We start from the raw sequence: 12297 nt of genomic DNA on the forward strand, positions 1-12297 counted from the left end.
ACCTACAACATAGATACAGAGCCACTTGTCATCAGGTAGGTGCTCTCTCAGCACAACGGAAAATATTTCAATGACTTGACATGTTCTGGTTGTGAATTCAGGCTACGAGGTAAGACTCTTCACAGGGATTATTGTGATTGGGATTAAGTGTGTAGAGAAATTAAATGTATGGTGTAATTTCAGTGGTGGAAAAAGTACCCAATTGTCATACTTGAGTAAAAGTAAAGATACCTTAATAGAAAATGACTCAAGTAAAAGTGAACGTCACCAAGTAAAATACTACTTGAGTAAAAGTCTAAAAGTATTTGGTTTTAAATATACTTAAGTATCAAAAGTAAATGTAATTGCTAAAATGTACTTAAGTATCAAAAGTAAAACATTTATTTATCAAATTTACAAACGAAGCATGTGTTTAGTGAGTCCCCCAGATCAGACGCAGTAGGGATGACCAGGGATGTTCTCTTGGTAAATTTGTGAATTAGACCATTTTCTTGTTCTGCTAAGCATTCAAAATGTAACGAGTACTTTTGGGTGTCAGGGAAAATGTATGGAGTAAAAAGTATATTATTTCCTTTAGGAATGTAGTGAAGTATAAGTAAAAGTTGTCAAAAATATGAATAGTAAAGTACAGATACCCCAAAAAACGACTTAAGTAGTACTTTAAAGTATTTTTACTTAAGTACTTTACACCACTGTGTAATTTTAGTATAGTGAATGGAAGTAAAACACTCAAATCTAACAGTCCATTTCACCGGGACAGCTACGTGACAGTTCAATCATACAAAATGGCGCTAACTGGGCGTAGGCAAGTCAAATTCAAAAACATGTTGTTCATATATTCGTATATTGTGGTTATTTTACAATTTGTATATTTTTTTATGTATCATTGTTCGTCATAAATCGTCTTTCAGAATATCGGAAAAATTGTTGTTTTCAAAATTACAATGAGCTCCTGCTTCCTGTGTAATTTGGGATGAAACCACTGAACATACTTTTCTTAACATTGATATTATGAACTGAATTCAATAATAGCATAATAATTGCAGACCTGTTGAACAAAGCAACACACTAGAATGTTGAACAAAGCAACACACTAGAATGTTAGTAAATATTTTATTTGTAAGAGATCATGAATAAAAGAGAACAATTGACCTTCAATAATTAGTTGTCACTGTGTTCACCACAACCAACATGCTGGATCTCTGTTTAGGGGTCAGTGGTCTAAAATGAGTCTCTCTGGAGAGAGAGAGGAGGGGGGCCCTGCCTCTAAAATGAGTCTCTCTGGAGAGAGAGAGGAGGGAGGCCCTGCCTCTGAAATGAGTCTCTCTGGGGAACATGACACCAAATCTAAGAGGTGAGATGACAATTTTGTTTAAGAATTTATGAAGAGTTTATATCCAAAATGCTATATCCACCATTTCTTCACGTTTGTGTTTTTCCATCAGAAATGAAGGCTTATGGGTGTGTAAAATATTACTGTTCTAAGATTTTTAATTCATAGATTTTAGTGTATGACATTTTCTCCTAAACGTCCACTGAGCAGCGCAGTCACCATTCAAATGTGTGCAGACTCGTTACAACTTCAGCTGTAAACACAAAGTGATTTTGTCCATCTGTGACCAAGAGAAAGTTGTCTTAGTTAAATTCTATGAAATTATATCGTATTTTTTTCATTTTGGGGGCTCTAAATCCAGCTTAGAATATCACAGCAAGATGAAACAAATATTGTTGCATTCTTTAGATTCTCTCATTTCATTTGCCCCACAGTGGAGGTGTCATAATACCCAGAAAACCTAGTGGTCAAACAGGGAAATGGTTCCACTAGTTTTTCCACCATACATTTTTCCCAGAGGGAATTGTAGAAACACATAAAATAAGGGCTGTGTTTCGTGTAGGGTGGGGTGGCGCGGCAGTTCTTGTGGACAAATTTTGTCATCAAACTTTGTCATCTAAGTCTGGCATTCTCTGGATTTATGGTGCTTTCATGACAACTGGGAACTCAGAAAAAAACAAAGTCGAAACATGGATGTCAGTGATCTTCATGTCGGAGCTCTAGAAAGAGGCCTGAGTTCCCGACTTGGAATGTTGAATTGAATGACTGTTCAAAATGCATTTTCTCAGTCAGAGCTCGTTTTTTTCAGAGTTCCCAGTTGTCTCGAACTCACTGAAGTCTGAGATTTCCCAGTTTCCAGTTTTTTTGAAAGCAGCAGAAGTCATGCTGGATTAACAGCATGGCCAATGTATTCAACCTTTTCTGGACCATGGTGTTGCATGTGAATGTTTATCCTTTTAAGCTTGGAAAAGAGAATCTTAAACACAGACTTGGACCACACACCCTCTCCACTGAATAGCAGGCTAGTGATTGCTTTGCAACGCTTGCAGTTAGCCACTGATTCCTTCCAAACCACTCATTGTTGAATTAGCTATTTCCAACTTGTTGTTTAATGTTTATGTCCAATGGCCGATGAGCACTGATACGTTCTATCTATCATTTCTCTTCATATGACAAGGATTGAAAAGGATTCGCCAGTAGATTGTCGACTTAATTCATGCTGACTGCTTGTCTAGCTTGCACCTAAGATTTTGAAAGTATGACGTTGACACGATCAGTCCAATCAAATCTGCGGTAGATATAACGTGACTTGACGTCATTTTATCTGTGGCCAATGACCTTGAGCCTTTTGGATGGGCACTTCTAATATAACTCTATGGCAGCACCCAAGAGGCTTGAATGTTCGAGCTCTCCCTGTAGATGTTACGGTGACGTAGAGTCTCCATGAGTGACAGAACACTGAGCCAATCACGGCGCAACTAGAGAACATTACCAACCCCTACGCTCTGTATTTTCCGCTGGCTGCCCCACCACCACAGAAAGCACTGAGCTAGGCTGAAACACCTGCATTTTGGAGCTGCCTTACTCAAGAAAACAAAAAAGAGACCATGTTTGTATGCAGCTTTATTAACTCAACGATTTAATTTTTTGACATTGTTTGCAAACTGATGTGTGACACCTATTAATGTCAAAATAACATGCAAAACAGACAACAACAAAAAGCTAAACAGGTGGGGCTCTGCTCCAAAGCAATTACATGTGGCACAGGAACCACGGACTCGCTGCATGTTTCTATTATCAAGACACCTGCTGGTACCTCTTAACTGGTTAGTACAGCTCATGAGGTGTCCTAAATATCTGCCAACTAGGTGGGACACTTATGAATAAAGAGGCTTCATGCATAGCTTTAATTTATACCCATAAGAGTAGGACTAAAATGTATTTATTCTCAGCACTTACAGTTGAAGTCGGAAGTTTAAGTTTAAGTTTTAATGACTCCAACCTAAGTGTATGTAAACTTTCGACTTCAACTGTATATGACACATTTTCTACTCTGAGACGCTTTTTGGATATGGGCCCAGATCTCAACATTGTTTTAAAAAACAAATCATTTTTGTTTTACATAATAAAAAATGAATTTTACTAATGTAAGCCACTGTAAAGCCTTAGTTTAGTTTATTGTGTTGCACTGCTCATGTCCACGTTCTGAAACTGTCCACGTCCACGTACAGAACTGTCAGCGTCCACGTACGGTTTGGCGCCAAGCATATTGTCCAGTTACGCGCAGAGTGGACTGAGGTGATCTTGGGGAACAACAACGGAGTTCGTTACAGTGTTGAGACGCAGAAGTTTATTGTTCAATTTGCTTTTTTGCGTAATGGTCAGTGACAGTATGAGTGTAGCCAGATCCTTTTCACTCGCTATCCTTGTTTAATTGTGTGGTTCACCGGATTCGTCATCATCCTCAAGGGACAGACAAACGACCTGCTAGCTAGCCAAGATGGTCGGTACAGCTAGCTAAGCTAGCTACTCTACCAGCAGCATCCTAGTTATCCTAGCTACCACTACATCATCACCGGCTGCCTGCATTTCTTGTGGACCGATGGAGCTCCCTGGTTGTTTCTTCCACCTGTTAAATACCGTGGAGGGCTTCTCCCTCTCTCGTTGACGGATGCTGGCTTCCTACGCTCCCTCTGTCCGGTTCTCCTCTTCACTAGATGGACGGTAACTTTAGTGTTTAACCCCTCTGTGTCCAAGGACTGAACTTTTGAATATTATTTTCGGGGCGCCTCAAGTGACCTTTTTTACAACGTTTATTTCTGATAAAATTAGTTTATTGCATCCGCCATGGAGCCCAGTTTCATAATATTACCTTCTGTCCCTGGTTATGAAGTAATCTAGAAACAACATACCTTATTTTAGGGCATTTTTCACCCTACCAGCTCCTATTAGTTCTATTGAGCTCTGTGACACCGACTCAGGTAACTTATTATTAACAAGGTTACGGCTACTTGGTGAGTGCACGCACTGTTCATCTGAGTGCATGTTGTGGTCAGCTATAATGAGGTGAGACAAAGTTTAAGAGGCGATGGCTGGCAGATAGCCATCAAACATTAAACATTTTCTGGTCATGGTTAACCATATTTGTTTTAAGAAAAAGTGTACAATCTAAACAAAACGCATGACCCTGTCCTCTTTTTCAAGATGTGGCCGATTTAAACAGCCAGAAAGCATTTTTTAATTAAGAAATAACACATTTTTGGACGACTTGTGGTTTCTAAATGGCTGCCGGGTAATTTGATATGCATCGAAATCTTTGTTCGTAGGCATCAAATTGAGCGAATGCTGCGCAGGTTCACTAAGTTTCAAATCAAATGGGTATAATGGGGTGATTGTTGTCTATTCGGGTGGTCTAGCTAATGGATTTGTAGATCTGACGCAGTTGCTACCACAGATTATGAGCCTAGCAAGTGTCATGAATGAGTTATATAGTACCCACATACGGCCACAAGGAGGAGCAAGAGTGCCATAAACCCATACTGTTTTTGCCATATAAACCATAAACCTAACAATCAATCAAATGTATTTATAAAGCCCTTTTTACACCAGCAGATGTCACAAAGTGCTATACAGAAACTCTTACCCTACTTATAACTTATTTTAGCCGTAACCCTAACCCCTAATTCTAGGGTAGGGTAGCCTAGAACACTTTTAGAAACTATTTTAGTAATAATATTATCTTAGTAAATACAATTATAGTATTAAATAGCATTTTGATTATTTTGTTGTTATTTTATTATATGTATAATTGCAAGACAGAACACTTGATAAATAAGACACATTTGTTTTATTTTTCAAATGTGGTTTGAATTGGGTGACCTAGTAACCTCTGTGTGAAAGTCCAGCAATTGGCGTGGGGCAGGTTTGAGACTGATCTAATGCACTTTATTTCTCAGCTGCCTCACCAATGTCTGTACGTGAATTAATAACTTTTAATTGCTAAATATTTCCAATACCATTTCAAATTTTGCTACATAAGATCGAATCGAGCCGGTCGGCCACATTTGACTGTGTAAAACCTAGCAATACTATTTATGTCACGAATACCGCTGAGGCTGCTCCTCCTCCTTGTTCGGGCAGGCTTCGGCGTTCGTCGTCCCCGGAGTACTAGCTGCCACCGTTTGATGTTTTCGATGTTTGTTTTGTCATGTCTAGTTAAGTGCACCTGTTTCGTATTCTATCATGATTATGTCACCTATAAGTTTCCCTGTGTTAAGTTTTGTAGTTGTGTGTTATTGTGTGTTACAACTTATTTCTCTGAGAGTGAGGCAGATATATTATTACTGTGTAAAACCTAGTAGTACTACTTATTTCTCTGAGAGTGAGGCAGATAGATATTATTACTGTGTAAAACCTAGTATTACTAATTATTTCTCTGAGAGTGAGGCAGATATATATATTATTACTGTGTAAAACCTAGCAGTACTACTTATTTTCTGAGAGTGAGGCAGATATATTATTACTGTGTAAAACCTAGTAGTACTACTTATTTCTCTGAGAGTGAGGCAGATATATAGCATTTTGCAAAAAAACATGATTATTTGTCTCTATGAAATGAAACCATCAAGTGATAGATTTTAAACAAATACATGTCTGTCATTGAACAACCCCATACCATGATTAGCTAGTGAAAAAACACACCAATCTCTTTCAGAATTTCTTCAAACAATAAAAGCTAATTTACGAATATTTCTGAAAATGGAAATATATAGCGTTTTGGAATGAAACTCTTCTTATGTTTCTCCATCTGAGCTCAGAGTAGATGAGAGATGTAATGTTTGTCTCTGTTGTGTTGAAGTCCAATCAAGCAGGAGAGACCAGCCTCCCCTGTACCCAGCTGTGAGTCCATGAAGAGTGACAAGTCTATGGGTCAACCTATAGATTTTAGAGAGGGAGACTTTTCTAGTGGACAAAGGTAAGAAGAACTCATGTGTCATGGTCAGTGAGTTAAACAACACTGTCTCTAGTCATTTCTCCTCTCCCATTTTACCATTTATTTTTGTTGTTTTCATAATCCATAGGCTAAACCTTTTTTCCATTTTAATAGTCCTAAAACAATATTAAAGAGGGTTCTTAGTCCAGAACTCCCAGAAGGCTTTGAGAGTCAGAAGCAGGATAAGGAAGTGGTGGATGCTGAAGATGAGAGGCAGGAGAGCAGTGCCAGAGAAGGGGCTCTGAAGATCACACTGCACGTCCTGAGGAAAATGAACCAGAAGGAGCTTGCTGACGCACTGGAGAAAAGTAAGAGCTGTCTGCCTCATGTTGAATGCTGTTTTAGAACATTTAAAAGCTGTAGCTAAAGTACAGCTAAAGTAGCTGTGTAACTCAGTGATATTGTAGCAGCCTTAACACAACACCTAGTGACCTCATCAGGTAGCAGCAGAATGTGTTGTTTTGATTCATTTAGACAGAGAGAAGAGGAGAGACAGAGGAGAGAGAGAGAGAGAGACAACATTAATGATACCATCAGTAATACCAAATAATAATAATAATAATAATAATAATAATATAATAAGTCACTCCAGTTAAGAGAATAAATTATTATAATTTAAACTTTATAACACAGTTTTACAAAACTGTAGGCATTAAATCAGATGTAATATTAATATCCTCTGTGTTATTTCTAGATTCAGATGAGCTTGCTGTAATTTGCCAACGTGAACTCAAATCTAATCTAAAGAAGAAGTTTCAATGTGTATTTGAGGGGATCGCTAAACAAGGAAACCCAACACTTCTCAATAAGATCTACACAGAGCTCTACATCACAGAGGGTGGAACAGGAGAGGTCAATAATGAACATGAGCTGAGACAGATTGAGACAACAACCAGGAAACAAGCAAGACCAGAGACTGCAATCAAATGTAACGACATCTTCAAACCCTTAACTGGACAAGACAAACTTATCAGAACTGTGCTGACAAAGGGAGTCGCTGGCATTGGAAAAACAGTCTCTGTGCAGAAGTTCATTCTGGACTGGGCTGAAGGAAAAGCAAATCAGGATGTCCAATTTGTATTTTCATTCCCTTTTCGGGAGCTGAATTTGATGAACGGGGAAAAAAACACTTTGATTAAACTTCTCAATCACTTCTCAATGGACACCAAAGAATCAAGAATCTCCAACTACGACAAGTACAAAGTTCTGTTCATCTTTGATGGTCTGGATGAGTGCCGACTGCCCCTAGACTTCCAGAAGAACAAGATTTGTTGTGACGTCACAGAGTCAACCTCAGTGGATGTTCTGCTGACAAACCTCATCAAGGGAAATCTGCTTCCCTCTGCTCTCCTTTGGATAACTACCCGACCTGCAGCAGCCAATAAGATCCCTTCAGGGTGTGTTGACCAGGTGACAGAGGTACGAGGGTTCAATGACCCACAGAAGGAGGAGTACTTCAGGAAGAGATTCAGTGATGAGGACCTGGCCAGCAGAATCATCTCACACATAAAGACATCAAGGAGCCTCCACATCATGTGCCACATTCCAGTCTTCTGTTGGATTTCTGCAATAGTCCTTGAGCACATGTTGAGTACAGACAAGACAGAAGAGATGCCCAAGACTCTGACTGAGATGTACACACACCTTGTGGTGTTTCATACCAAACAGAAGAATGAAAAGTATCTTGGGAAAGAAGAGACAGGTCCACACTGGAATAAAGAGAGCATTCTGTCACTGGGAAAACTGGCTTTTCAACAGCTTATGAAGGGCAATCTGATTTTCTATGAAGAAGACCTGAAAGAGGCTGGCATTGATGTTAATGAAGCCTCTGTGTACTCAGGATTGTGCACACAGCTCTTTAAAGAGGAATGTGTGCTGTACCAGGTCAAGGTGTACTGCTTCGTGCATCTGAGCATTCAGGAGTTTCTTGCTGCTGTATATGTGTTCCTCTCATTCATCAACAACAATGAGAATCTAATGGCCGAACCGCAAGTTACTGAAGTTACTGTCTACAAGAGTGCTGTGGATAAAGCCTTACGAAGTGAGACGGGAAACCTGGACCTTTTCCTCCGCTTCCTTCTGGGCCTCTCACTGGAGTCCAATCAGAAGCACTTACGAGGTCTCCTGACAAAGACAAGAAGCAGCTCACAGAGCCATGAAGAAACAGTCAAGTACATCAAGGAGAAGATCAGGGAGAATCCCTCTCCAGAGAGGTGCATCAATCTGTTCCACTGTCTGAATGAACTGAATGACCATTCTCTAGTGGAGGAGATCCAAAGCTTCCTTAGATCAGGAAGTCTCTCAGAAGCCAAACTGTCACCTGCACAGTGGTCAGCTCTGGTCTTTGTGTTGCTGACTTCAGAAAAGGAGCTGGATGTGTTTGACCTGAAGAAATACTCCAGATCAGAGGAAGGTCTTCTGAGGCTGCTGCCAGTGGTCAAAGCCTCCAGAGCTGCTCTGTGAGTACATCAAATTACATTTAAGTACTGATCATCAGGAAGAAATATTCAGTTTAGAGAAAAATATATATTATAATATATTATATTATATTGAAAAACTTACTGAATCAGTGCATTGGTGTTCACATTTGTATAACAATATGTCCATACAATTCTAGGAGACGGAAGATGAATCTATATGTTGTTTAAGAGAATAAACCAAATGCATCTGCCATTGTCCTTCTACACTACTGGTGTTAAATTAACAGTGTGTTTGTGAAATCATGATGATCTCTTTGCAGGCTTTCATTCTGTGGACTCACAGAGAAAGGCTGTGCTTCTCTGGTCTCAGCTCTGAAGTCAAACCCCTCACACCTGAGAGAGCTGGATCTGAGTAACAATGTCATGAAGGATTCAGGAGTGAAGCTGCTCTCTGCTGTCCTGGGGAATCCCCACTGTAAACTGGAGACTCTGAGGTCAGTATTCCTGTAGTTGGTCAACAAGTGATAACTGTTCACCAGATCCACATGTGTTTACCAGGCACACATATTCCACACCATATGTGTTTGGACAGTGAAGCTTACAGTTTTAAATTTGGTGCTATGCTCCAGCATTTTGGATTTAAGATGTTATGTTTCATTATAGAATGTCACCTTTTATTTGATGTTAATGGTGAGAGGTTAGCATGTTTTGCTGTAGCCTCTGTAACTTTCTCACTCATTATTATTCATGATTCATTCATGATCTTTCTCAATCATGGCATCATTAGGATTCATTCAGTAGTGTTTAGAAACATGTTATCTACTCACAGAAAGACAATTACTCAACACAAAATAATAGCAGTGTGGTTTTAATATGATTTGACTCTTTGCAGGCTGTCAGGCTGTCTATTCACAGAGGAAGGCTGTGCTTCTCTGGTCTCAACTCTGAAGTCAAACCCCTCACTCCTGAGAGAGCTGGATCTGAGTAACAATGACCTGAATGATTCAGGAATGAAGTTGCTCTCTGCTGGACTGGGGAATCCCCACTGTAAACTGGAGACTCTGAGGTCAGTATTCCTGTATCACTCAATGAACACACACTCATTGGACACACACACACACTGGACACGGACACACACACACACACACACACACACACACACATACACACACACACACACACACACACACACACACACACACACACACACATACACACATTCACTGGACACACACACACACACAAGGATTAATTTAGTAGTGTTTAGAAACATGTTATCTACTGTTAATAATGATACATTAATTCATGTATATACAGTACCAGTCAAAAGTTTGGACACACCTGCTCATTCAAGGGTTTGTCTTTATTTTTACTATTTTTTCCATTGTAGAATAATAGTGAAGACATTAAAACTATGAAATAACAAATATGGAATAATGTAGTAACAAAAAAAGTGTTAAACAAATGAAAATATATTTTATATTTGAAATTCTTCAAATAGCCACCCTTTGCCTTGATGACAGCTTTGCACACTCTTGGCATTCTCTCAACCAGCTTCACCTGGAATGCTTTTCCAACAGTCTTGAAGGAGTTCCCACATATGCTGAGCACTTGTTGGCTGTTTTTCCTTCACTCTGCCGTCCGACTCATCCCAAACCGTCTCACATGGGTTGAGGTCGGGTGAATATGGAGGCCAGGTCATCTGATGCAGCACTCAATCCCTCTCCTTACACAGTCTGGAAGTGTGTTGGGTCATTGTCCTGTTGAAAAACAAATGATAGTCCCACTAAGCCCAAACCAGATGGGATGGCGTATCGCTGCAGAATGCTGTGGTAGCCATGCTGGTTAAGTGTGCCTTGAATTCTAAATAAATCACAAACAGTGTCACCAGCAAAGCAACCCCACATCATAACACCTCCTCCTCCATGCTTTACGGTGGGAACTACATATGTCAAGATCATCCGTTCACCCACAAAGCTTCTCACAAAGACACGGTGGTTGGAACCAAAAATATCAAATTTGGACTCCAGGCCAAAGGACAAATGTCCACCTGTGTAATGTCCATTGCTCCTGATTCTTGGCCCAAGCAAGTCTCATCTTATTATTGGTGTCCTTCAGTAGTGGTTTCTTTGCAGCAATTCGACCATGAAGGCCTGATTCACACAGTCCCCTCTGAAAAGTTGATGTAGAGATGTGTCTGTGACTTGAACTCTGTGAAGAATTGATTTGGGCTGCAATTTATGAGGCTGGTAACTCTGATGAACTTATCCTCTGCAGCAGAGGTAACTTTGGGTCTTCCATTCCTGTAGCGGTCCTCATGAGAGCCAGTTTCATCATAGTGCTTGATATTTTTTGCGACTGCACTTGAAGAAACTTTAAAAGTTCTTGAAATGTTCCTTATTGAATGACCGTCATGTCTTAAAGTAATGATGGAATGTCATTTCTCTTTGCTTATTTGAGCTGTTCTTGCCATAATATGGAATTGGTCTTTTACCAAATAGGGCTATCTTCTGTATACCCCCCTACCTTGTCACAACACAACAGATTGGCTCAAATGAAGGCGCACCTGTTAATTGAAAAGCATTCCAGGTGACTACCTCATGAAGCTGGTTGAGAGAATGGCAAGAGTGTGCAAAGCTGTCATCAAGGCAAAGGGTGGCTATTTGAAGAATCTAAAATCTAAAATATATTTTGATTGGTTTAACACTTTTTTGGTTACTACATGATTCCATATGTGTTATTTCATAGTTTTGATGTCTTCACTATTATTCTACAATGAAAAAAATAGTTTTAAAAATATTAAACAAAAACTTGAATGTGTAGGTGTGTTCAAACTTTTGACTGATAGTGTATATATACATATATGAATAGATATGGCAGGTTTCAGGACTCTGATGTATCTGAAAATGTTGAAAAAATATATTTTCACCACCAAAGAATAGCAGTGTGGTTTTAATATGATTTGACTCTTTGCAGGCTGTCAGGCTGTCTAGTCACAAAGGAAGGCTGTGATTCTCTGGTCTCAGCTCTGAAGTCAAACCCCTCACACCTGAGAGAGCTGGACCTGAGTAACAATGACCTGAAGGATTCAGGAGTGAAGCTGCTCTCTGCTGTCCTGGGGAATCCCCACTGTAAACTGGAGACTCTGAGGTCAGTATTCCTGTAGTTGGTCAACAAGTGATAACTGTTCACCAGATCCACATGTGTTTACCAGGCACACATAGTCCACACCATATGTGTTTGGACAGTGAAGCTTACAGTTTTTCATTTGGTGCTATGCTCCAGCATTTTGGATTTGAGATATAATGTTTCATATTAGGCAACAGTACAGAATGTCATCTTTTATTTGAGAGTATTTTCATACATATCTGTTTTACTGTTTAGAAATGAAAGCACTTTATGTATCTAGTTCTCCCATTTGAAAAAGTCTTAATAATTTGGACATATTCACTTATATTGTATTAAAGTAGTCATAAGTTTAGTATTTGGTCCCATATTCCTTACCCACAGTGGTTTAATGCATTTGCAGTTTGTCTTGGTTGTGTTTTGGA

The 12297-nt window shown here is 39.4% G+C and overlaps 1 protein-coding gene across 1 annotated transcript; it reads left to right on the plus strand.

The window, feature by feature from the left end:
* Positions 1-1152: 1152 nt before the first annotated feature.
* Positions 1153-9256, plus strand: LOC311115521 (NLR family CARD domain-containing protein 3-like; the record flags this gene model as incomplete). The annotated part of the gene is made up of 5 exons (XM_084190677.1): positions 1153-1354; positions 6192-6308; positions 6441-6634; positions 7021-8785; positions 9067-9256. Exons 1-5 carry the CDS (start codon positions 1227-1229, stop codon positions 9254-9256), a joined length of 2394 nt encoding a protein of 797 aa, XP_084046803.1. The 5' UTR covers positions 1153-1226.
* Positions 9257-12297: the final 3041 nt, after the last annotated feature.

The sequence above is a fragment of the Coregonus lavaretus genome, assembly GCF_964263955.1.
Source record: "Coregonus lavaretus genome assembly, contig: HAP1_SCAFFOLD_487, whole genome shotgun sequence".
Classification (NCBI taxonomy): domain Eukaryota; kingdom Metazoa; phylum Chordata; class Actinopteri; order Salmoniformes; family Salmonidae; genus Coregonus; species Coregonus lavaretus.